Source organism: Sebastes umbrosus, chromosome 1 (genome assembly GCF_015220745.1).
Source record: "Sebastes umbrosus isolate fSebUmb1 chromosome 1, fSebUmb1.pri, whole genome shotgun sequence".
In the NCBI taxonomy this organism is placed as follows: Eukaryota; Metazoa; Chordata; class Actinopteri; order Perciformes; family Sebastidae; genus Sebastes; species Sebastes umbrosus.
Genome location: NC_051269.1, coordinates 28,669,212 through 28,695,763, shown reverse-complemented (window position 1 = coordinate 28,695,763; position 26,552 = coordinate 28,669,212). Strand labels below are relative to the sequence as shown.

General features: G+C 43.2%; 2 protein-coding genes and 1 long non-coding RNA gene across 4 annotated transcripts; 2 read left to right on the top strand and 1 right to left on the bottom strand.

The window, feature by feature from the left end:
• Positions 1 to 1,100: 1,100 nt before the first annotated feature.
• Positions 1,101 to 15,399, top strand: LOC119494701 (leucine-rich repeat neuronal protein 1-like). The gene is given in 3 exon segments (XM_037780783.1): positions 1,101 to 1,637; positions 12,244 to 14,577; positions 14,579 to 15,399. Coding segments are annotated over 2 exon segments (2,148 nt in total). The 5' UTR covers positions 1,101 to 1,637; positions 12,244 to 12,477; the 3' UTR covers positions 14,627 to 15,399.
• LOC119494717 lies at positions 9,297 to 17,383 on the top strand. Its single transcript, XR_005208277.1, has 3 exons — positions 9,297 to 9,444; positions 10,306 to 10,307; positions 17,373 to 17,383. It is a non-coding gene; the product is annotated as an uncharacterized LOC119494717 (long non-coding RNA).
• Positions 16,290 to 26,552, bottom strand: sumf1 (sulfatase modifying factor 1). 2 transcript variants are annotated; one of them, XM_037780806.1, is made up of 10 exons: positions 26,423 to 26,552; positions 26,110 to 26,304; positions 23,771 to 23,944; positions 23,569 to 23,643; positions 21,868 to 21,950; positions 19,867 to 19,989; positions 19,647 to 19,761; positions 18,983 to 19,096; positions 18,846 to 18,905; positions 16,290 to 17,051 (listed from the first exon to the last, which is right to left on the bottom strand). In XM_037780806.1, exons 3-10 carry the CDS (start codon positions 23,942 to 23,944, stop codon positions 16,950 to 16,952), a joined length of 846 nt encoding a protein of 281 aa, XP_037636734.1. In that variant the 5' UTR covers positions 26,110 to 26,304; positions 26,423 to 26,552; the 3' UTR covers positions 16,290 to 16,949. The 2 variants fall into 2 exon arrangements, with proteins under 2 accessions (XP_037636734.1, XP_037636724.1); XM_037780796.1 differs by lacking the exon at positions 26,423 to 26,552 and having other exon boundaries at positions 26,110 to 26,416.

The window sequence follows — 26,552 nt, the reverse complement described above, 5'->3', positions numbered from 1 at the left end:
TCTATTCTGTGTAGCTATGGATGAAGAACCTGTCAGGCAGCTCCCAGAGCAGCAGCTCAAACAGCAAGTGATGAAACGTTGTCATTTTCACGGCTCCCATAAGAGAGGAAGGGAGGAGGAGGAAGAGGAGAAAGGAGGAGGAGGAATCCAAACAAGTGACACTTCTGAGCGAAAAGACTTATCTCTCGTCCAACATAGACTCCTGTGTGCAAGTGTTTGTATTATATGTGTGTAGAAAGACTCATAAAATCCACTTTAAAGTCCATTTCATTTCATAATTATTATGAATTATTAATGAGCAAGTCATTCAAATTTATATCAACTGTGTCCAGGCATCCAAAAGTCTTGTGATGTCCACCTCTAAAACAAGCCTTAAAGGGACTGTTTGTAGCTTTTTATACGTATAAATCTACCGGGTCCGGATCCCATGCACGCTCACATATGCGCACTCGCCTGTGGCCGGACTCTCTGCTCCTCTGCCTGCTTGCCTTCCCTCACACACCGCGCGCGTTCTCGCTGTCTCGCTCCACCTCTACACGTGCATGCGCGCTCACTACACACTGCAGAAGAGTTAGTAGCTCTGAGAATATCTAGTGAATGTACAGTGGACGTTTGTGCAGAAATAAATGCTGCAGCTCCTCCAGACCAACAGATGTTTCCCGTGTCTTGTGACGTGACGGGGCTCCGCAGTGAGAAACGTTACCGTCTCCGACCGGGTGCCGGTGTCTCCCTGCGGGCGCAGTCGGGAGACGATAACGTTTCTCTTCCTGCTAAAGCCCCGTTACCGACCCGCTTTTCCTGCTTCAGCCCCGGAGGCTGAAGCAGGAAAAGCCAACACTAGGATCAGCATTGATTCATGGAGAGACCTTCGTCTGGTCAGCTAACATTACTGCCAAGCAGGTGAAATATAGAGTGATATTGTGGTTTTAGCTGACGTGTGTCGCCTCACTGTTTTTAGCGATGCTCGTTCATGTCTATGTAGAGCGACCAAGCGCGAGCCCGACACTGACTTTCGTTGACTTAACGGCCACAGGTGTCGCTGTTAACAAGCATTTCTGAAAGTTACAAATAGTCCCTTTAATGTTCCTATTGAACCTCATGTTGTCATGTTGACTTGAGAACAGAAACATCCAAACAATGAGATCTCATATATAGGTGCCATTCATTCATTCATTGGTTCCTCCTTTTACATGTCCTCCTTAAAATTGGCACTTTTGCTTTGCTGTGGTGTGGGGTGAGACTTTTTTGTTCCCATGTTTTTGTGATGAGAGAACAGATGGTGGTGAGGTTGCCTGTTTGGGCATCACTGTGGGTGTCAGACGCGTTTTGAGTCCAGCTGACCTGCACCACCACCAGGCAGCAGCTGCTCGTCACTGGGAGCTGCGCGCTGCTGCTGCAGCGTTTCTCCACTTCTCAAGTCTCGGCACCGCGTCTCCAGCGTCTCCACATCACAGCACACATATTACAACCAAGGGGGTGCTGCTTTTTCTTTTTTTTTTTTTCTTTCCACAGATCAGATCTCGTTTGTTTTCTATTCTAAAACCTGCAACCCGTCGCGCATCATCCAGGAGCTGCGGATGCTGCTGCACGGGTCAGATATAGAGCAGCCTGCAGCGGGAGGATACAGCGCTTCAGAGGTGAGAGATGTGATGTGTTTATTTTATTATGCATATGCTGAAATTGTGATTCATATGTTTATCAAATAGATCAACTCATTTCCTGCTTCGGTATAGAAAGGTGGGGATATTTCAGTCCGGTCCAGAGTGTTAAACTCGTAAAGATGAAGTCATCATTTTCTATTTTTTGGAGAAACGCGCTGATGAACAAAAAGATGAAATGAAACAATAACGTGGTCTCTCTCTCCATCTCCATGGCGCGGCTCCTCGTGCAGCGCGTGTTAAGAGTGTTTTTTTACAGCTTCAACAAACAAAAGATTTCATTTTTTACAGAAAAATAGATCCTAAAAAAGTTGTGCGTAATTATCGACGCATTTATCTGCAATGTGTGCGTCTTATCAATAAAATGCAGAGCGGAATTAGATTAGCAAGGGCACTGTGGTTCTGCAGTCAATCTATATATATACAGTATATGATTATTATTATGAACCTTTCTCAAGATGATTTATGAACTGATCAGAGATCAGAGGGAGAGGGAAACAAAAGAACCATCTGTGCACTGCAAAAACCTGTGTTAAGTTGCACTATTTACCTCTGCTTGTACTTGAGACATAGCATTAATGTGAACTGTGAATCTCTAAAGGGCTCATTATTAAAGCTGCAATCCTGACATTTCTCTGCACTGTGACACCGGGTTCAACCAACAGTGTAGTGGTGTAACATTTACACAAACTGCAGCACCGGTGCAGAGTGCTGCTGCTGAAACAGCTGAGTATAGCAGCAATGTGCTCCATCAAACCTATTTTGCATGCCTATTAAGAGTCAGGAAATTGGCAGATGTCTTAAAGGAAGATGCAGAGGAGAAAGAAAGAAAGAGACGATCCAGTGTTTCTACTCAGAAGTTTGAGAAAGCATGGGGGAGTCTGTATTGTTAGGGTCACCTTTGTCAAGTGGGATCTCTGTTGTTTCAGCTGCTGCATCACAATGGCACCTGTTACTGAGATCACAAAGAACTCACTAATATCAGTAGGTGGGTAGGTTATCACGTTTGATGAAGACAGGAGGAACATTATGCATTGGTTTGCATGCTTGTTTTCTAGCAACACACAACTTGCACGTAGTTCACTTTGTCTTGGCAGACAATTGATCCAGATGTCACCCAATGAGCTGATCATATGGGAGTATAGGAGGCTGTGGCACCTTCCCCCAATCTTCACAATGCACAGTGACGTATCTCCTCAGCTGGTAATGAGGAGTGTGAGAACCTGCCAAAACAAAGACCCGTCTCGGTGCGTGTGTCTGTGTGTGTTTGGGTAGGAGCCATTGTGAGACACTAGATAGGGCCCTGACTCTACAGCATGTGTTGGTGCCGGGGGTTCCCACAGCGGCGGAGACGAGGGTGCAACAGCTTGACCTTCTCCCTTTGTGAGCGTGATCTGAAGGGGAACGTGGAAACACGACGGGCCATTGTAAGGTTTCAGAAAAGATGCTATGACTGAGTCAGCTGTTTCGTCATCCTTTTGTTTTTATCAGCGATAAACTAGAAAAATAACTTTTATTCTTTGGATGTAATCATACAAATTAAAAGTTGAACAAAAGCCTTGTCAGAAATGTTTAAAAAAAAATCCCATTTATGAAAATCCATTTCAAAAGCTTTTATTAATGACACAATCTTTTTTGGCCTGAAGGCCAATTTGAGCAGCGCAAGTTAATCTTCCTTGACCTCTGCGTTGTTTCAAATAGGGGTCCCCCTGAGATTGGAGACTTTTGCCCCGTCAGTGTGATTGATTGACGCTCCAGTGACAACAAATTGGCTTTTCACCGACATTGCAACTGTAAGTATAGATGAAGTGGAGGGGGGAGGATGAGGGCATAAAGGACAGAGAGAAACAACTGAGAGCCAGAGGAGAAAAATTGTGTCAAGATCCATCTCAGTTCCACGGGGAAATAAAGCTACCATATGGATTTGCAGTAAATAGAAATACGGAGACAATTTTGCCGTGCTGCGACTTTTAAACCTTAATACAGATTGAAGAAATTGTAAGTGTGCAGCATACTTTCCTTTAATTCCGTACGTGGTTTGGGATTTTCTCGTTGCGTTTTCAGTTCAGCAGAGCTTTCCATCCTCCCCCGTCTTTACTTTCTCTCTGACTGAGTGGACATGCATCCTTCTCCTCCTCCTCGGCTCTACACCTCTGCCATCAGCAGCTGCACCAAAGCCCTGTGTGATGTGAAGTGAGACACTTGCATACTAATGGTGCAGGAACAGGATGTCTCTCAGGCAGGCCAGCGCAGTGAGGACATGGAGGAAACATCAGGCGGCACCACTCAGCTTCCCAGCGCCACATGATAGCTCTGGGTTCAAACTGATTGTCCAGAAAAGCTGTTGCTTTAGAAGTCTGGAAATATATTATTACAGTGTGGTGTATGCTGATATGGGGAAAGAGAGACATTTGAGCAAATGTGCATAATTGCTGTTGTTTTATCATTTGGTTTTACGCTGCATTCACCTTCTTGCACCAGTAGCAGTTCTCACTGGCGTGTTCCTTTAGCCGCCTGATGGCTCTAATAGCTCTTCTCATGTCTTCTCATTTGCTTATGAAACAGACATGCCGGTGGCATAGCCGTTGCTATGGTGATGGCATGTCTGTGAGCCTGTTGTGCGGCTGCTGATTCAGAAACACTGCTTACATTTTGCACCCAGTGAAAAGGGCCTCAGAGATAGAGGGGGTAAAAGCATAGCCTCCTATGAAAAATGATGCAGTGTGCACTATCAAGTGAGGTCCCTCCTGGCTGCAGCAGTGGCACATGGTGAAGTGTTGTTGTATTAGCAGCATTATTTGCATCTAAACTCTGTAAAGGTGTAAAGTCAAGTCCAATGAAATGTCTTCAAACCAGCCTAAGAGAGCCTAGAAAGGACAAACCAAAATACCGTTAACTTTTCCTGCTTGGACCGGAGTCGATAACGTTACTCGCTCCCGTCGCTGCCGCGCTCTCTCTCTTGCTTCACCACTCACGTCCCTCATACACACACACACACTCTACGTACTGGCTCTAGAGAGGCCACTGTAGCTCTCCAACACGCTTGGCACACGGGAGAAGCTTCAGTTGGTTGCAATTTCCTCATCTCACCGCTAGATACCACCAGATCCTTCACACTGAACCTTTAAGACCTTCTTTTTAAAGGGCCAGTGCGTAATATTTTGGGGCATCTATTTTTCAGAAATGGAATATAATATTCATAACAATGTTTTCATTAATGTATAATCACCTGAAACTAAGAATTGTTGTGTTTTCGTTAGCTTAGAATGAGATGTTTATATCTAAATATGGAGCGGGTCCTCTTCACGGAGTCCGCCATGTTGCTCTGCCATGTTTCTACAGTAGCCCAGAATGGAAAAAAACAAACAGTGTCTCTAGAGAGAGTTACCTGAAGGCCACTGTAGTTGTCCGGCACGCGTGTGAAACCGCGGGAACGTGAGCCGCGGAGTGCGAAACCGTTGTACCGCCAGCCACTGTCTGATTTCCGTTGCCCCTTTAGGAGTGTTATTATGGTATGGATGGCCTCTGAGCAAGGTGAAGGCGTTACCACGATTTTGCACTCTGCGGCTCATGTTACTGCAGTATTGGAAAGGGAGGAGTGAGCGGAGGGGTACTCAGTTGGTTGCAATCTGCAACCACGCTTCTTCCACTGAAAACAGTGGCTGCCGCCTGCACACACAAACACCTCGGTTTCACAGATCTAAAGAGAAATGCTCCCCCCCCGTCTGACTGCAGGTCTGTGTTTCTGTAGTGAATGTGATTATCGTCATTGCTCCCTGTATTGTCCAGAGTTCCTGTCTTATAACTGGATTTATGAGGCCTTAGCATGAAGAAGACAAAGCTCATTATGTCCCACAATTACATCTCGCCGTCTGGCTTCACCTCAGGGCCAGTGATGCTCTGAAGGTTTAACGGGACCCAGTGGAATTATCAGCCACTGTAGGTGTGTGTTTGTAGACGACGTGTGTGTTTTAAATGCGTAATGTGTGCTTAGATTAAAACCTCATAAGGATTGGGTGAGCAAAGAGAGTAAATCCCTCCTGCTGGAGGCTTCAATTCAGACAGTCAGCTGGATAATGCCAAGCTGTTGGGGGATTTTTCTGCCTCCTTCCAGTGGTCTGTGTATGCCTGCATGTCACAGCGGGTGAGTCAAAGAGTGGGGAGACAGAATGTGTATATTGTGGCAGTGTGGAGATTGGTGCAGTGTAGATTCATATGTATGCGTGCATTTTAAATTAGTGTCTTTGCTCTCTGCCCCCTCAGCCAAGAGAATTAGCAATAGATTTTCAGGATACAGGTGCTGCTGGCACACAACTGATCCGGGCCTGCTTTGAGAGAATTAGTCCCAGACTTGATATCTGTCCCATCCCAGAGAACAAGAGTTCACAAAAGTGTAGTCCCACCAAAGTGATTTTGTACAGTATAACGCTGTAACAAACCTCACTACTGTGGGATTTCAGTTCTCCTCTGTTGTAGTTCTCAACATGTTTTGAGACATGATCGTAGCCAGGACTTTGAGACAAACAAAGTTTACTATTTCTCCTCAATACTCACGTCATTTCCATCCTATAAAAGAATGCAGATACCAAAATAATAGTATTTGTATAGTAGCGACGAGGAAGTCGTTTGTAGAGCTGTTTAATGAATCAAACTCGTGTTTTCAGATTGTATCAGTGGGCAACCTCTGGGTCTGAAAAGTGAAGCCAATGCTGAAGTGCCTTAAACTTGCATTCTTTCTAACAGCCAGCAGGGGGCGACTCCTCTGGTTGCAAAAAGAAGTCTGATTGTATAGAAGTCTATGAGAAAATGAGCCTACTTCTCACTTGATTTATTACCTCAGTAAACATTGTAAACATGAGTTTATGGTCTCAATCTCTAGTTTCAAGTCTTCTTCAATACAGAATGATGTTGATTTAGTAAATTATGGTCCCATTTAGAGTCAAATAGACCATAAAGCAGGGTATGTTTTAGGGCGTGGCTACCTTGTGATTGACAGGTCGCTACCACGGCGTTGTTCGGTCTGGGAGTTGTCCGTGTTTTCATCTTACAACTTTAACCCTTTCACAGTGTGTTTTCAGTTAATGAAAGTTAATTAAAACCTTTTGGTCGCCTAAAAATGTCTTATTCAGCGTTTGGTTGTACTTAGCTCCACCCTCTCGTGTCACTTTTGGTTGCAAAAAGCCAAGATGGCCATAGCCAAAATGCTGAACTCAAGGCTTCAAAACGGCAGTCCATAAACCAATGCATGACGTCACGGTGACTACGCCCACTTCTTATATACAGTCTACGGATTGTATCAACCAACCAGTAATTATGACACACACACATCTGTGTGTTTTGACAGTTCAAATGGGTACTATTAGTTTCCCACTCATTGACCTTGTCATTACCAAATGCATTTACAGTATGCACACAGTATGTTTTTATATCTGTCGGTTTTAAACCTCAGTGTCAAAGTGAAAGTCAGACGTGCTGTACCGATTCAGATATACTGTATGATAGTTGCTGTGTAGGAAATTAATGGATGGAGTGGACTTAAATCATGGCTTTAAACACACGGATACGTTGTATATCATCTGCATGAAAGCTATTTGCTGCACAAAGTAAATTATGTGTGATGTAGATGTCTAGGTGTAGGCTATAGAGATTCTTATTCTACACACACTGTAGCAGAGTGGCAGGTGACACTCTGCAATTGAATGAATGGGCGTGTTTAGTGAAATCTAGACATACCCTTCCGCATAAACAGTCTCAGGCGTGCGTGAGTCCAGACGAGTCAAAAGTGTTTTAAATAGTAAGGTTTAAGTGAAGATGTATGTTTATACTTCAGTTCATTAAGACTTTTCTCTGTTATTTGATGGAGGTCGTAGAGGCATGTGAGAAAAAGTTTCAAGGTAACACTGGGTGAGTAATTGATATACAAATGATGATTTTGTGGGTGAAATATTCCTTTAAACTCCAACCACTTCAGTGGAGCTGGTCTGTGGCCAACAAAAGGTGTCTGTGGGTATACTGGGCAGCTCGTGAGTATAAATTTGTGTACTGCGGTGATTATGAAGAAGGCCATCAGTGAAAAGGAGCATATGTGCTCAGCAGAGCCTCCTTGGGTCAACAAGGTCAAAGCGTACACACAGTGAGAGATAGGTGGGAACGGATACAGACCCCCATAGTGCTGCCAGTCTGCCAGAAACCTGGTGCCAGGTGTCTGAGTTTTATGGGCTCAGCATGAAAGCAGCGATTACTCCGCCTGTCTCCTCCGATTTAATACCCGAGCAGCGCAACACATGGAGGAAGAGGGAGGACAGACAAATGTATTGCCAAGTTAATCTTTATATTCCAAGGCACAGTATATCGACAGTCAAGCAGTTTCATTGAAAGACATGTGAATGGATTATTTGAGAAACTCAATGATTAAAGGCAGAAGGAGGTGCCACATGTTTAGCAGTTAAGATCTATGAATAGAGAAAGGTGCAGGTCCCTGCTGCCACAATTTAGTCACACTAAGGGAATCAGATCAGTTTGAGTGTGACCGGGTCATCACAGAGACCAGCCACCTGATACCTGCACCATATGTGTTCTTACTCAAAGAGGAAGAAACACCAATGAGCTGTGATGCTTAAACACTTTAACTTTCTGCTGCATATTCACTGTATTTGTTTTTGACAAATATATTTATTGGCATTTTGTTTGTTTTTACAAATACAAATGTATACCCCCGTCTTCCTCTGTTCATAATCTTCACTCAAAGCTATCCAAAATAAAATAAAAAATAACAGCAATAATATGATTTAAATATCATAAACAAAATATACTACTATTAATAAAAAAAGGGACATAAATAAATCAAAATTAATTAAATGGATATACCATAAGAGGCGTAATATTACATGTAAAATGGTTAATAAGTTTTAACAATAAGTTACAGTAGCTGGTATACAAAAAAGCTTTACATTATCCAGTCACATCTTTCATACTAACTCGTCAAGATCGCACCTAGTCATTTTACAAAAAAATGTTTTATTTATTTTTATTTTATAAATGGTATCAGGCCTTCCTTTGATAGCAAAGGTTAATTTGTCTAAGGCAAGACATTGAGAGAGGGTTTTTCAGCTACTGGCTAATACAGGTCTTTTCTGAGTTTTTCCAAAAGACAGATATTGTATGTTAAACCAACCCGTTCTCACTCACCCACCTTGTCAAATACCACCGTTTTGTAAGTGCCCCTCGGCATCGGAAACCGACGCACGGAGGTACCCTTTAGTAACAGTATGTGACGAACCGGGCGTTCAACTAACTCCAATGTAAACCCAACCACGGTGTTATTTGATGGTCAAAGCAAGTGACGTAGAATTAATAGTGTGAGAGTCCGCTAAGGGCGGGCGGGAAATGTGGTGGATAGGTCAAACAAACACAAAACTTTCAACCAGGAGACCTGTGTTCTTGTTAGGTTGACTTATTTAGTCACATCGTCGGTATCGTCATCAGTCACATGAGTCGCTGAGTCATGAGTCACGTGAATCGTTAGTATCATCAGTCACGTGAGTCGCTAGTCAACCACGACCGTTTCCTAACCCTACCTAAGTGGTTGTGTTGCCTAAACCCAACTTCCTGTGAAAACGGAAGTTTATTTTAAAAGGACACTATGCATGTAACAAGCGTATATTTACACGCCATCCCTGGTCCGTCCAAAAGTAACGCAAGAGGGGTACCCTGTGCGTCGGTCTCCGATGCTAAGGGGCACTGACCAAGCAGCAGTATTTGTCGAGTTGGGATTGAAAATGTGTTGGTTTAGCTTGAAGAAGAAAGAAAACAATACTTTTTTTCTTGGTGTTACAAAGCCTTGGAATCTGTGAACAGACCAAGAATACACAGTTTTGGGCATTCTAGTAGTTTGGCTGAAACTATTTGTGTATTCACTGTATTTGAGAAAAGCTGCTATTACAGCGCAGTGCCGCTCTCCTGGCGTGTTTCAATTTCTAGAAACGATCTCATGATGTTGTTTTTCTGCATAGTGTAGTGGTCCGTTTTGTATTTGCTGAGCTGCTTTCATACTATTGTACATGCAAATGCCGAGAAAAAACTGTGAGGTGTCAACACATCGCAGGGCGCGAACAGACAGCACATGAAAGGAGAGGGAAAACAATCTGTATCCGTTTTATGTTAATACTGGAGGAACTTGTCAGTTTTGATGTGAAACAAAATACACCCAACTATCTCTCTGTGCCGCACACACACACACACACACACTGGATGCTCAACCTCAGTATATTTATGAGGATAAATGTGAATTTCTATGAGTGTGAGTCAGGCTAGAAGCTGACACCGTGGTGCTCAGTGAGTGAGAGAACGTCTCTCTTTCTTTCACTCTTGCTAATGTAAACTAGAAGATGATTATTGCTTTCAGTTGTTTATTATAATAATTGCCATTTTTGACAGCTCGCTCATCACACACAAACAAACACTCACTTACACACAAATGCTAACAAAGTAAGGCCTGTTTTATCATGTGATCACACAAGAGTTTAATATACACGGCTACATTTTAGGATTTGTTCAAAGAAACTGATGACTGATTCTTCATCCCCACTGCTCATGATATCATAATATCTGCTTGTCAAAGCTGAATCTGTACCTGTCATCCCTGCAGACGTTTCTGGGAGTCGGTGTCATGAAACCGACAAATGAAAGCAAAAGCATAAAATATTACAATTCCTTTGGGGGCTCGGCCTGTCAGTCCCTTCCAATCTCTCTCTGCTTGTCTCACTTTGACCGAACCTGGACGAGTGTAGCGTGCACACAGCATCGGCCTCAGCTCTGGCTCTTAAAAAAAAGCTAAATTCACACTTCACATGTGTATGACTGCTTCCCTGTGGGCCTGTATCATAAGTAGAGAGTGATTAACAGTGAAGAGCACACACTCCCTGTTTATTAAGCCTGTTGTGTAATGGGCTCACAGCCAGAGCTGCCGGCTGTGCCCACCCCACACACTCGTTCGAGAGGATCACTGGTACCAAGCTGGTATGCAGATAATCTACCCGGTAGCATAGAGAGCAAAACATGTTGGTAATCTCTGAGGAGACAGATACGCAACACATCAGGGAAGCAGAGCTAATATCAACCTTATCATCTTAGATCCTGATAATTACAATGCTTCACTCTATCAAATCACTCGATCTAGCCAAATTATAGATATGTTGTGCAAAAGCTTGAGATCCCATTGCTGTAACTATCGTTTACTATCTTAACATGTAGAAACAGTAGGCCTACCTCTAATTTTCACTCGTGAAACAGTTTAACAAATAGAATAGCCAGGCAAACAGCATAATGGTTAAAGGGATAGTTCGGGTGTTTTGAAGTGGGGTTGTATGAGGTACGTATCCATAGTTTATTACCTACAGTAGATGACGGTTGGCATGCCTGCAGTTTGGAGAAACAGGCAGGAGTTAACACACGGAAGCAAAGCAATGTACTGCTGTGGACAGGGCTGCCAGCATCACGTATTTTTGCCACCTAAAAGAAAGGCTCACCTTAAAAAAAAATCTATATCAGTTAAAATAGAATATTTTTTCTGGTTTACCTTGCCGTGAGACAGCTATACAGTCTATGTTTCCGACAGGGAGCTGAAGCCGTTATCTGTGCTCTCGCCAAAGCAACCAGTCTCCATTGAAAAAAAACTAATTTTACCTCGCAGAACACAGGAGTTGCTGGTCTACCGCTGCCTCGATCGATTAGTTTGGTTGTGTTATTGTGTGACTTTGATTAGTTCGGATTCACCAAACTCCTGTGTTCTGCGAGGTCAAATTATAGTTTTTTTTCAATGGAGCCTGGTGGCTTTGGCGAGAGCATAGATGGATACAACGCCTTCAGTTCTCCGTTGGAAAGGGCTGTCTGACGGTGAGGTAAAGCGGTGAAAATATTCTATATATTGCATACACTTAAACTGATTTTAATTTTTTTAGGAGAGTCTTTCTTTTAGGAGGCTAAAATAAGTTTTTCTGCCGGCCCCGTCCACAGTAGTACATTGCTTTGCTCCTGTGCTCCTGTCTTCTTCTCCAAACTGGGGGCGTGCCGACCAACATCTACTGTAGGTAATACACTGACTATGGACAAGTACCTCATACAACCCCACTTCAAAACACCCAAACTATCCCTTTAAGTAGTTTCTTTTTGGTATGCATGGTCTGACTCAATTTTTATGTCAAGATTCAGAAGTAACTCTTTCTCAAACTTATTCTTGGTTTCAAACTGTGTCTGGCTGTGTAGGAGCTCATTAAAAGGAAGGGAATGAATGTTTACACGATAGCAGAGCAATGAGACAAATTTGACAGATTCATTCTGCACTGTTAGACATGTCAACTTAGTCCCCTAAATATCTGTGGGGTGGCACTGTGGGAAACTGACACTTGCCTCATTTGTTACCCTCTACAAGAAATCCAAATGTGTTTCTCTTACTCTCTCACATTCTCTATTCAGCTGTTTTTCAGTTGATCTAATTCACTACCTTTTTTTTTTACAAACAGATAATCTATAATGTTGCATATGTTGCAGGCTTTAACATTTTACTTGCTTTCTGTCTTTTTTTAAGGCTCAAACCTCGAGGTGAGGAAGTGACAAACCTATCAGCAGATTGGACCAGAGGATCTTCTGCCCTGGCTTCTGCAAATAACTTTCTCCTGGATTAGAAATCACCACTCTGGAAAGTGCCTACAGCATCCAGCTAGCAGTAAAGAAGACTAATGCTCACAAACCTTCCCTCCAAGGCTTTCTCCAGAACGCTGCCTCTCATCTAAGCTTTGTGTGAGCAGAGAGAGCAGACACCATGGCACTCAGCTCGCAGCCGTGGCCTCCTCTACTCTGGCTGTGCATGGGATTGTTTTTTTTCTTTCTGGCTCCCACATATGGCAAAGAATGTCCACATTTGTGCGTATGCGAGATCCGCCCTTGGTTCACCCCCCAGTCAACTTACAAGGAGGCAACCACGGTGGACTGCAACGACTTGAGGCTCACGCACATCCCTACCAACCTGTCCACAGAAACTCAGGTGTTGCTGCTGCAGAGCAACGCCATCTCTCACACCAGTGGAGAGCTGGAGGCGCTGTTCAACTTGACAGAGTTGGACCTGTCCCAGAACAACTTCAGCACCGTGGAAGCTGTAGGCCTCACAAGCATGAACCACCTGACCACCCTGCACCTGGAGGAGAACCAGATCAGCCAGCTGCCAGACCACTGCCTGGGAAACCTGTCCAACCTCCAGGAGCTCTACATCAACCACAACCAGATAAGCTCCATCTCCCCTCGGGCGTTTGCAGGCCTGCACAGCCTGCTGCGCCTTCATCTTAACTCCAACAAGCTCCATGTCATAGACAGCCGCTGGTTTGAGGAAACACCCAACCTTGAGATCCTCATGATCGGGGAGAACCCAGTTATTGGCCTCCTAGACATGAACTTTAAGCCTCTAGGGAGCCTGAGGAGTCTGGTCCTGGCTGGCATGGACCTCACTGATGTTCCGGCGAATGCTTTTGTAGGTTTGGATAGCCTTGAAAGCATTTCTTTCTACGACAACAAACTAGTCAGAATCCCTCAACTGGCCCTTCAAAAAGTCCCCAATCTGAAATTCTTGGATTTAAACAAGAATCCAGTTCACAAAATCCAGGAAGGAGATTTCAGGAACATGATGCGTCTGAAGGAGCTGGGCATCAACAATATGATGGAGTTGGTGTCAATTGACCGCTACGCTCTGGACAACCTACCAGAGCTGACGAAGCTGGAGGCCACCAACAACCCTAAACTGTCTTATGTGCATAGGTTGGCCTTTAGGGACATGTCCTCTTTGGAGAGCCTGATGCTCAACAGTAATGCCCTCACTGCCCTTTACCAGCACACCGTAGAGGCGTTGTCCAATCTGCGGGAGATCAGTCTGCATAGCAACCCATTGCGTTGTGACTGTGTCATCCAGTGGATGAACTCCAACAGGACAACGGTGCGCTTCATGGAGCCCCTTGCCATGCTCTGCACCTCCCCACCAGAACTCAGAGGCCAGCGGGTTCGAGAGCTGAGGCTGCTGGAGTCCCCGGAGCAATGCCTGCCCCTCATATCCCACAACACCTTCCCCGGCCACTTGAACCTCGAGCTGGGCTCGAGCGTCAGTCTGGACTGTAGGGCCATGGCCGAGCCAGAGCCTGAGATCTACTGGGTGACTCCTCTTGGGACCAAAATCACAATAGACACCGTGTCAGAGCGGTACCACTTAAACAATGAGGGGAGCCTGCGGCTGTCTCACGTCCAGGTGGAGGACTCTGGTCGTTACACCTGCGTGGCCCAGAACACAGAAGGAGCTGACACACGGGTCGCCACCGTCCGCGTAAACGGCACCCTGCTCGACAGCGCCCAGGTGATGAAGATCTACGTCAAGCAGACTGAGTCACACTCCATCCTGGTCTCCTGGAAGGTCAATTCTAACGTCATGTCCTCCAACCTGAAGTGGGCCTCGGCCACCATGAAGATCGACAACCCGCACATTACCTACACGGCCCGCGTCCCTGTAGACGTTCACGAGTACAACCTCACGCACCTTCAACCTGCCACCGAGTACGAGGTGTGCCTCACGGTCTCCAACGTCCACCTGCAGACGCACAAGTCGTGTGTTAATGTGACGACGCGTAGCGCCACCTTCGCCCTTGACCTGTCGGACCAGCACCCGAGTGCCGCCGTGCTGGCCGTCATGGCAACCATGCTGGCTTTCCTCAGTCTGGCCACTGTGGGCGTCTACATTGCCCGTAGATGGAAGAGAAAAAACTACCACCACTCTCTGAAGAAATACATGCTGAAGACTTCCTCCATCCCGCTGAACGAGCTCTACCCTCCGCTCATCAACCTGTGGGAGGCCGACGTCGAGAAGGACAAAGACGGCAGCGCGGAGGGAAAAACCCTCTCCTGTCGACACCACGCGTAGTTATTACATGTGGTGAGGACTCGGTGAGGACTCGGTGAGGAGGCCTGGCTGCCTCTCCAGCAGCACAAAAAGACACACTTTTGCCATTTTGGTGCAAAAGTCAAATAAAGTTGCAAATGTTTTTTTTGTATTCTCAGCTTTGCTAATAAGAGGCAGAGTGATCAAGGACAGGATTTTTATTAGTATAGCGTATCGCCTTTGTTCGATTCTTTCTATCTCTTCATTGTTTTGGACTCTCCAAGATGGCAGCTGTATTTAGCCTCCAGGTTGTCTTAGTTGCTCTTGTTTCTGTGGTGCTTTTTTGACTCACTTTTATTTTGGGTTAATAATACAGCAGCAGGGGTCGTCTTGCAGCGTTAGTAGAAATCAGTGTTTCTTTCTCTGTTTTGTAAGACAGGTAATCTGTTGTGCACTGATAGATAATGGAGTTTGTATGAACTTCAGTTAAAAGCTGACAGAAGGGGGTTTAGACTTGTTAAACTGTCTACTGAATGTTAGCGATTGTGCAGTAATGTTGTATCAACTATACCTTTGAACTTTCTGATTTTAAGTGCAAGAGAATAGGATTTGTAGTTTGCTGATAAATGTGATGTTAACGCTAGAAATACAAATGTTTGTTCAAACATTTCGAGTCTTTTTACTGAGGTGCACTAGAAACGTTTTGACCCTCTCCCTGTTTACTCACTTATTTTGCTAGCCTTTTTCGCTAATTGCTTAGTTTATTATTTTCACATGCAATCTGTATGCTGAAGAAGTTACAATAAATACTTTTTGGTTCTTTTGCAGACATTTGGTCTTTTTTTTCCAATTCATGTTCTCGTCTTGCATTTATTTTAGGCAGATGCTATTAGCACCCAGGTGTCAGTAGCAAACAATACTATTTACTGTATACATACAGTATGTATATTTTTTCCTATTTTATTTATTAATTTATTTGACAGGGACAATACATGTAGGCATTATAACATTTGATTAAAGTGCAACCCATGCAATGTATATAGGATTTCTAGCCGTAACTAATTTGCAACTACTTATCCAAGTGGTTTTGGTGCCTAAACCTAACCAAACTGTGACTGAAAACTGAAAATAATTATTAAATCTTCATCTGTAAGTGTATCTTTAAGTGTATAAATCAGCATCTCATGATATTTTAACCTTGGCCTTCTGGGTGACAGTACTGAGGTGGACCCATACATCCAACACAACCTACTCCTTGATCCTACTTTGTCACTGTTTACATTACAACTTGGCCGGTTGTAAATAGCCGAATAGCTGCCGTGTGACTATTCTCACCCGGGTGCAAATAGACACTCCGTTTATTTGATCCTCTCAGTTCAGACAGGCACTCTCACTCCCCGCTGGTGGTACATGCTGTTGGTTTCATGTGGAGTCTTAATCGCACGTCTTATAGGAACTTAAACCCATCTCAGACCAAAACTGTCTGAATCAGCTTTACACCGTCACAGTGCTCACTGCCCTGAACCATCCTCAGACAGAGCTCATACTGTGTCAGCTTAACTCCTCAATATGGGTATGAAAGAAACAGGTACTGTACAAACACTGTTGAGACAGATAGACAGACAGGTAGACAGATATTTGAGCATGTGCTGCCCTCTGGTGGATGCCACACTACAACTAAATATGGTTGTCATAGAGGTCAGTCATGATAAAACACAGAGTAACAACAAAGTAGCACCTTTAGGTTTAGCATCAATTAACTAAACCTAAAGTTTCCCATACAAATTCAGTGTAATACTTTGAGTCACATTAAGACAAATAAAAGTTTTTTATTGTGGCCAACTTTCAGGCTACGGCCATTTCACACAATGCAAAACAAAAATCCTGAAATAAAGGAAAATCAGGAAATCTTTTAGGGATCCCATTTGTCACAGATTTATCAGTGATTGCAAAAATTATATTACAATAATTCACAATAATCTTGCAGCAATTTCACAGTGTCATTTTACATCGGCAGTATAGTTTACACGGACTTTTAGTCTGTATCTCAGCCAGATTTGTTTTGACATTTACAAGACCGCTCTGATCTGTGCCACTGATAACTTCTTTGACCCGAGCAGAAACAATCACTTGAGTTATTCAGTTTCTCTCTCCACCTGTGCTCAGAGGCGTAAAGAGAACAACGCCGTAGGAACAACTCCCTTTTATATTAATTACTTATGAAAACAAACATTCTGAAAAAATAGAAAGTTATAAAAGTTTACAGAAGATGTTCTCAACTTCACGTCATTGAGATGGCACATAAGAACGCCTCTATTGAATTCCTTTCATTGGGGTTAGAGAGCAGCTGGAATAGATGTGTTTAAGACGAGCAGGTCAGGTCACCGTTGCTCCTGGGAGACGCAGCGGAAACCAAGATTAGAGGCGGCGCTGTCCGGACTGTTCTGGCTACGAGCTGCACATCGGTATCTATAACAGTAAGACTGGAGGAAGAGAGGGAAAGAAGAGAGGGAAATTTACTGTCAATAAATTCATTTTATCAGCAATTTGAAACACAAACAATGAAGACAATTACACAGCGATCATTTCAGTTTAGCCATCACTTTATATCTGATTTCTTCTTCGCTCATCCTGCACCGATCCTGTTTCATTAAGCATGTCTGACTATCGTCCTCTCCTCCTCACATGGTTTATTCATATGAAACAAACCAGATCTCTGTGCTTAGGGACTTATTTTGCAATGCAATTAGTCACATTCCCATAGCAACAGATGCTGGTGGTAAGCACACTGGAGTGGTCACCAGTGGGCAGCTCAAATGGTTTTGCAGATAAAGTAAATGTAACACATACGTAAATACTATGAGTTATCCTGTCCACTCCATTTCACACTTTTCAAGTTTCTTAAATCCAGAACAAAGAGAGCCATTGAACAAGTAGACAGGCGACTAAACTAAACTAGCTTCACATATCAGGAAGAAAAGAGAGAATAGGAGAACAGGGTAACAGAATAACAGAGAGCTCCTCTTCGTCCTTTGGAAATGCTGATGTCAGAGCCGTTGTTGCCTGGATTCAATACTTGCTATGGAACAGGTTTGCACAACTAGCCAAAACTATTTAGTTTTCACTGATCCGCTCACCTGACAAAAGAGCTTACTGCCCATAAAATATACCCGCCCAACAGTTAAAATATGTAAGCTGACATTCAGACGGGTGTTTCTAATTTCATGTTTGATGCTGCAACACGTTCTCATCCCAACTCGTCACATACCGCCGCTTGTCACTCTCCTTGGCGTCGCGCTATTTTCGGCATCAAAACCACTATAGTTAGGTTTAGGAAAAAACTATATGGGTGGGCTTAAAATGTATATGTTTGTACAGTGAAAATGACACTGAACGTTGTGAACACGGGACACGAATGAACAGCTGATTGTAGCGTGAAACTTAAAGGCAGGGCTGACGATGTTATCCAGTATACACTATTTGTTATATTGGTTGAAATGGTCTTTACACCCCGACAGCGATCCATTACTCATGAGCTCTGAAAACGGACTGGAAAAGAGCCGTCATCTGTAGCTGCTGTAATCCTGTAAAAACGTCTACCAATCACTGCCTCACGGTCCGCTTAGAAAGAACCAATCAGATGCCTCCCTGCTCGTACTCTACTCTTGGCGTGCACCAGCCTGAACTCAAAGCGCGTCGCCGCCGCAAGTTTACTGGAGAATGGAAGAGAAAACTCAACCAAAAGTAGCACTGCTTTGGTTACTTGTCATGAGGTAGCGTTGTTGAGTTGAGGTCCTCTCTCCGCTCTGTGTCTGTGAAGTAGTTTCGATGCGGCGGTGCTCGTGCATTCCCCGAGGGGAAGGGGTGGGTTTAGACGGAGCTCCTGAGGCGATGCTACTTTCAAATTATGCTAGCTTTCCAACATCGTCGACCCTATCGTTAACACATGAATCCCGAACAGCGGTCTCCTGGATGAAAGCCCTGTGTTTGTTGGACCCATCCACCTCCCTTCTCGCCTGTTTTGTGTGTGTCTCTTTCTTGAAGTGTTTACTGTAGCCCCAGATGGGTTGACTTCATAGTTAATGGAACACCTGGTGCGTTTCATACTGGCGCTAAAGGGTGCCTTGTGCGGTGGTACCAAACGCCGACGGTGATGACAAAGCTCCTGTATGTAACGCTCTGGAAATGAGAACGGGCTGAATAATGAAGATGTTGAACTTGATTTTTTTATTAAATCTATAAAGCATTATAAACGTAAAAGTGGTTGTCTTTGTTACCTTGTGGCACATGTACGAGCCTCCCTTCTTCACTTTGTCTGTGCCCGACAGAGGACCCGTCTGAAAGAGAGACAAATGATTAGATATCAGACCCAAAAACTAAACCTGGAAAACACTCAGAGGTAATGTGTTCTTACTGGGTTGTGTTGTTGGTCTGTGGTGTGATGCACGGTCCACCAGTCTGAGGTCCATTCCCACGCATTCCCCGTCATGTCATACAGGCCAAAAGCGTTGGCGGGAAAGGACATCACCTGTATGTTTGCCAGAATGAGCATCATTTAATCTGGATTTACAGGTAGTCCCATCTGTTTTTCTTCATTGTATTTTCTATTGCCCAACATGCCAAGCTGTTTAAATGAGATAGTAATAGTTACATTTATGCTATTATAATCAGTGAGGCATGAACATCCCTGTATGTTCAGCTAGTGGGATCAGTAGGATTCCTTCAGCAGCTCATACCCTTTAAGAATCTGAGTGCATGCATTCATGATTGATACGTCTGAGGCTAAAGCTTTGTAGAGAAAGAGATTGGATGAATATTATCTAATGGTTATTCATTTAATCTCTGGAAGGTGCGAGCTGCTGGTGTGACTTTATCAACTTCCGAAATGAGCTCTTATCTCCAGCACCTTTAATTTCCTGTAGATTATATAGGCAGTGGCTCCATGATAAACCTGTTTCCAGTTTTGTGACAATGGCTCACAGTCGCTCACAGTCACCCACATCCTCCCTCACCTGAAATATGATGCACCTTAAAACACACCCATTACTACAGCATCTCTCCATCTTTCCTTTTCTTACCGGTGACGTTTTGATGTATCCGTCCTCTGCAGAGTTATGGTTGGGGAAATCCCCCTGCCACAGGTTGGCGTAGTGTTCTCCTTTCGGGTTCAACTTGTTTCCCCAGGGATAAAGTCTACATACAGGAGCAGTATATCAGGACATTGACATGGGAACATACCGTATGAAAACCACAGCACATTGGCGCATTTTCAAATCACATAGTGAGTAAATATCACACCTGTCTTTAAAGCCGCCCCTGCAGGCGTACTCCCATTCTGCCTCAGTGGGAAGTCTCCTGTTGGCCCAGGAGCAGTAGGCGACCGCATCCGCCCAGGACACATGTAGAACAGGATGGTCCAACCTACAAAAAACAGGTTTAAAGTTAATTACTGAGCTTGTATTTGGTTTATCAGTTTGCTTTTGCCAAAAGAAATAACTGTCATAATGAAATAAAAGAAGTGGCAGGTGTGAATTTGCTTTTGAATCAATATTTTTTACGTTTTCAAGTCTGTTGCTATGCTCCCATGCCCATATGTACTGTATATTGAATTGAATTGATTGATCATGGGTTGTAAAGAGATCCCTTCTTACTGTGATTCCAGTGTAAGTGATGGGGGACAAAATCCACTGTCCTTGTTCTGTGTAAAAATACATTTTTTAAAGTTCTGCTGAAGCTAACATGAGGCTACAGCAGTCTGAGTTAGACTTATCAAGTAGGTTTCGTCCAAACTTGAGTCTTTTTAGTGCCAAATTCCCAGAGTTTACTAGCTTTTGTCTGCTAGTTGACTGCGGTGAGTTTGATGGATGTGTGTGGTGATAAAGGTTGTCTTGCTGGCTGTATAGGAGGTTTTGGGGGACTGTAGCTCAGTCTGTAGGGACTAGGCTTGGGAACCGGAAGGTTGCCGAGTTCAAGTCCCTCTACAGACCAAGTGTGGACTGGTAGTTGGTGAGCTGCCAGTTTGCATCCCGGGCACTGCAGAGGTGCCCTTGAGCTCGGGGCGCCTGTCCATGGGCAGCCCCCTCGGTCTGACATTAATGCAAATGTTTAGGTCCTGTTAGTGCTTTTGAGTGTATTTCAGGCCTGTGTGTCTCCTTCTTATATGTGCTCAGTGTTTTAATGTGTGTAATTTGATATAGTTGTGTGAGTCTTACAATTCAATGCCTTACTATGAACAAATAGAGGTTACTAAGTAAGGGATAATGTACAGCGAGCCGGTCATTGTTGTGAAATAAACCCTGACAGGGCGATGCGGCACCTCGATGCCCTGAAGGGATTTATTTCACAACAATGACCCACAAGCTGTTATCAACAGTATCCCACTTATAACAAGGCTACTTACTTAAGAAATCAATAATTTGACACAAAAACGGTCTGTTATACATAGAAACGGTCTGTTATACATAGCGACGATCTGTTATACATAGCAACGGTCTGTTATACATAGCAACGGTCTGTTATACATAGCGACGGTCTGTAATACATAGCAACGGTCTGTTATACATAGCGTCGGTCTGTTATACATAGCAACGGTCTGTTATACATAGCGACGGTCTGTAATACATAGCAACGGTCTGTTATACATAGCGTCGGTCTGTTATACATAGCAACGGTCTGTAATACATAGCGTCGGTCTGTTATACATAGCGACGGTCTGTTATAAAGAAATAACAGACCGTAGAATGCTGTGATTGACCAATCAGAATCGAGTATTCAACACAGCTGTGTAATTATTTGTATTGTGTGAGTTATATTATATTATATATATATATATATATATATATATATATTTTCTGTTCATACAAACCACATTCAAGTCTTAACCTTTAGCCTTCCATTAAAGATCGAGAAACTTTTGAAGCGTGTTCTCATGTATTCTTACCGAAACTCCACAACCAGTGAAAATTATTGGGAGGTTTCAAACACTACTGAACAGGACACAGTAAGAAAAAGCGATGGGGATTTGCACAAAAAAAAAAAAAAAACATAACTTCAGATGAACCCACTTGATTTGTCTCACTCACTGCTGAATCCTCATATTTGCTTCAACTGAACTGTAGAAAGGAGACTCTGGATTTTGTCCCCCATCACTTACACTAGAATCACATCCACGGCCAGTATGTATATCAATGTACATATACACATGCAAGAATTGCTTTAAGACATACTTGGAAAAATGTGTACCTTCGCTTTAATATAAAAAAACTGGTGAAACTGAGTATTTTGTGGTTGTCTTTCTACCTGTCTGTGATGTTGGAGTCTGGACCCTCAGGGTGCCTCCAGTCGGCTCCTTTGACTGGGAGCCACCAGGGGGCAGCAGCCACCTAATAACAAAGTGATGTTAGCCACGGTTACTGACTGATGTTGTGCTTCTTTCAGACCCTCCATTCCATTTTCTCTCACATACACACTTCATCTAAATTGTCTGTAGTGTACAGAACTGCAATGGTACTAATGGTTTCCAGCATTGCCACACTAATGGGGTAAACAGCACCTTCTCAGCCACATGATCACGCTGCACATGACAGCTGTGATGAAGCAGTAAATGCCCTGCTGTCTGGCTTTCGTCTGGTTGTGAGAGGCCTGAGGACAGGTTGTGAGGCCTCTCACAACCAATCTGTGAACCTTCTCAAGACTCTTAACAGTAGTATGTGTCTTCATGTCTATCTGAAGCTGAAAATGTGTGCAACAGGTAAAGCTTAGTGCACATACAGTATATTACTCTACAGATGTTCAAATACATCCCGGTAGGAGGGACATCAAAATAATATCAATAATAATAACACAATGATATTTTTTTTCACATGATGTTCTCATTGAACACGAAAACATCGTCTTTCTTCTCCTCACATGGCTGGCGGGTCATTTTATCACAACCTCCATGATGAAAAACTGGATATCGTTTACCGCTCTAGGTACATTTTGCAGTTGGCCGGAAGCATTATGAAACTGTTAATTAAGGAACGTTTATTTTACTAGTTGAATACCTTATTATACTGTATGTGATGGAATAATTGATACACAAGTTAACTTTGGAAGGAAGAGGTCCGGAGCTGATGATGTCTTACAAAAGAAGGTTTATTGAAGCTTGATCAAGGAGAATTGTCAGGTCTCCACAATAGATGCTCTCTGCGTGAAGGCCGCACAACTCTGTCGTTCCTCCCCGGTGCTCAGTGTCTTACCCCTTATCATGTTTTGACTTACTTTGCTCCTCTGGCATCTCTGACCCTGGTTGCCCTAGCGACTGGCTCTACGGTCTCCACTACAGGCACAGCTGTACAGATAACGGTGGCTCCTCTAGACAGGACTCCAACCCAAGAATGTCAACAGAGGGACACTCTGACAAACACTCTGACCTTTCTACCAATAAGAGAGGAATTGATGGAAAATTCCATCACACTGTAACTCATCAATTACTCTCCCTGCTTCATTACTATGATAAAATGCAGTCTCTATCATATTTTCTCTTTTCTTCCTGGTGTTTTTTTTTTTTTTGGTGGCAGCTACACAAAAGAACAAAATCTGTCATAGCCGACCTTCTTACAGGTGTAAAGTACTAATACTTCATGTATATGAAACATATAATGTAAATATTCCAAGTATTTTCAAATTGTTGTTTGGAAATATGTGTTATGTAGTAACAACATACATCTGAACACAGTACACTGTAATTAAATCTGGAAGACAATGAAAAGAGAACTAAATTAAATATATCTATTTCCCCCAAGATAGATAGATAGATAGATAGATAGATAGATAGATAGCAGAAAAAGCAGGAAGCAGAAAAGCATGTGTGGTGTGTGTGATGTATAAGTGATGACTTATGACTTGAACAACTATCAATGTGTCCAATAATCATGGCACTAACAATGCTTCATACTGGTGTAGCATCAGAAAAAGTGAATTGAACCGGTAAGTTGACAGTTGAATAATTATACTTACTGCTTGGGTGATTTGGTTTTTCACACTCTCGCTCAAAATCCCCTCGAAGACAAATGCGTCTCCAAATTTCTCTGCCTAAAAGCAAAAGGGATACAAACGTTATGAGCAAAGATTTGCTTTCATACTGATTGGTTTGATTGATTGAATTAATTTCTAATGAATTCAAAAACACAGCTTATTGTTTTAATCTTTGGATGCATACCTCGGTAATGTATCCTGTGGCATTGACGAAGCTCTGGAACTGTTGGCTGGTGACTTCCTGGATGTCCATGTAGAAGGAGTCCACGTGCACCAGCCTCTGAGGGCCTTCGCCATCTGCAGGGACACCTGGGTTGTCCGTTCCCATCAGGAACTCTCCTCCAGAAATCAGCACCATCTGTATGCAGGAATAAACTTTTATTTATACTTACTTTGTAAATGGCAACTTCCTGTCTCAGAATATGAAAAAACGGGGCGTTTTTTCATTTCTGTCTTCCTGTGATTTTATTTTTTGCCAACATACAGTAAATGTGTTGCACCAGAGTGAGTTTTGTGTCATATTGTCTGTGTAACAATTGCTTGAGGTTTTCATGCCTTGAACTGACTCTGAGGCTGTCAGACTGCTTCACTAGGATTGGCAAACCCCCGACAATGACGTAACATGTCTAACCAAAGCCCAAAATAAAACCAATCTAATTGGTGGAGCTTGTTGAGGGACCGGAGCATAAAGCACACTGTTCTTTCCTCAGAACCAGCTGAGAGTAATCTATAGCGAACCAGGAAATAGAACTAATTTAAGTAGTCAAAGTCTACTAATATCAAACACAATATGCCACAAACATGCACTCTCTCTCTCTGAAACAGTCTGAAACAATAGCAGTTTAACTTGCAGGAAATGTAGGCTTATCAGTCCATTAACTTCTTTACTTGGTACCTGGTTGAGAAGAGTTGAACAACTGATTTGCAGTGCAAAAATGTACAGTTGCTGAGAGGGTTTCAATGTCTAGGGCACTTAAGCGGGGCAAGTGATACTACATCAGCCTGCTGTCGGACTGATGAAAATGAAAACTTGTATTGAGAGCCCCTTATGTGGAAGATGTCAACATTTCAGGAACTCAGATCATCCTTTTTTCAAGTTTGATTAAAAAAAATGCATATTTAGCTTACCTAATGTGGTCTAAAGGGTGCAGGGTGACCAGGTGTCCCATTTTACGAAGGACTGCACAGCATTTTTATCCATTGTCCCACATCTCGACGCAATGTCCCACATTTTCATTGGCTCTAGTTTTCAAAAGTCAAATCACTGCAGGACAGACACTTTTAAAAAAAAAAATCTGGCTTTAATCCAATGGCTGTGAAGAAAGCAGGGAAGGCTGTCATCACGGCGCTGTGTTTGCTGTCAAACTGCGCACTCGTGGGTCAAGTGCAGGTTGACCTTTCACCGGCTTTGCTACGCTATGCCCAACGGGGGAAAATTGTGAGTCACCGCAAAGTCACAAGCCATGAAGATGAGAAGGAAGAGCAGCTACAACAAAGACTGTGAAACTACTTATAAGTATTTGAGAAGACGATTATCAGAGTTTTTTGTGAAATTTGTCAGTTATTTTTCAATTTCACACAGGGGGAGAATACGACATGAAGCGACACAGTTCATGTGAATCTCACAAGAAATGGGCGGCTCAAAAAGAGATGTGCCGATCTATGGATGCATTCGGGAAAAGCATGGAGATGTTACAAGATAAGGGGCAGAATAGAAATGTTTATTATTTAAAGGTTCCATATTTTGCTCATTTTCAGGTACATTCTTGTAATTTGTGTTTCTACTAGAACATATTTACACGCTGTAATGTTAAAAAAACTCTTTTTTTTCCTCATACTGTCTGCCTGAATATACCTGTATTTACCCTCTTGTCTGAAACGCTTCGTTTTAGCGCATTTTGACGGATTTGCAACAGAATTGAGTTGCTAGGCAACAGCTTGGGTCCATGTGTACTTCCTGTCAGCTGATGACATACACATACACTGCAACAGGAAATAAACTGGGGACACATTTAGAATGTTTACGTTTTAAATTGTGTGAAGGGTCTAAATATTGTATATTCGTGACATCACGAATGGGCAGAAATCCTGACGGCTTGTTTCAAATGCAGAGTTTCTGAATACGGGCTGTGTGTATCTCCCTATGGATTGAGTGTTTCGATACTTTCACAGTATTTACATAGCACTTAAGCCTGCTTTATAATAAAAAAAAAACATGAAAATCTCACTTTTTTATAATATGGGACCTTTAAGTTAGATAGACATTATATCAACATTTTAGACTACCTCTCAGACTTGGTAAGGTGTCCCACACAAACATACTCCCACATTTTGGTTTGTTGAGATCTGGTCACCCTAATCCATGTATCTTTTAGTTGAGGTTTAAATAATACTGAATACCACTTCAGGATTCCTGGTGCTCCATTGAGCAAAACGTCTCAGTAGGGACTTGTGTTGCATGTCTTCTCTACTGTGAACTGTCCAGTAAAGTAAAAAAAAAAAAAGGCAGCAGCGATGGATTACCTGACTTTGTATGTTTTTCTCATCTCCCAGAGCCTCAGACGGCCTCTCATTGGCGCCTCTTGAGTATTTGTCAGCTGGGTTTGCAGAAGCTGTGTCAGGCTCCTCCACAGCAGCAGCGGCTCTCTTCAGGTTCTCACAGCCGCAGCCGGCTGCTCTCTGCGGGGCTGCTGCTTCTGACTGAGCCCCGGATGAACCCTGAACACACAACACTGTGTTCACACAACTAAAGAGGAAAAACAAAGCAAAACGGCGCACCAGCAGCATTGTTGCAGGACACCTGCTCAAGATCTGCTCACGTTGTTAATACTCTCACTTCCGCACAGTCACGTGGTCAGTCAGCTGGTTTGCAGTGTCACCAAATGTAACTCTTTCCTTCCTGGAGTGAATATTTGTTTAGTTTTACACACATTCAATCAATTTCAGCAAACATCCTGGAATGATTT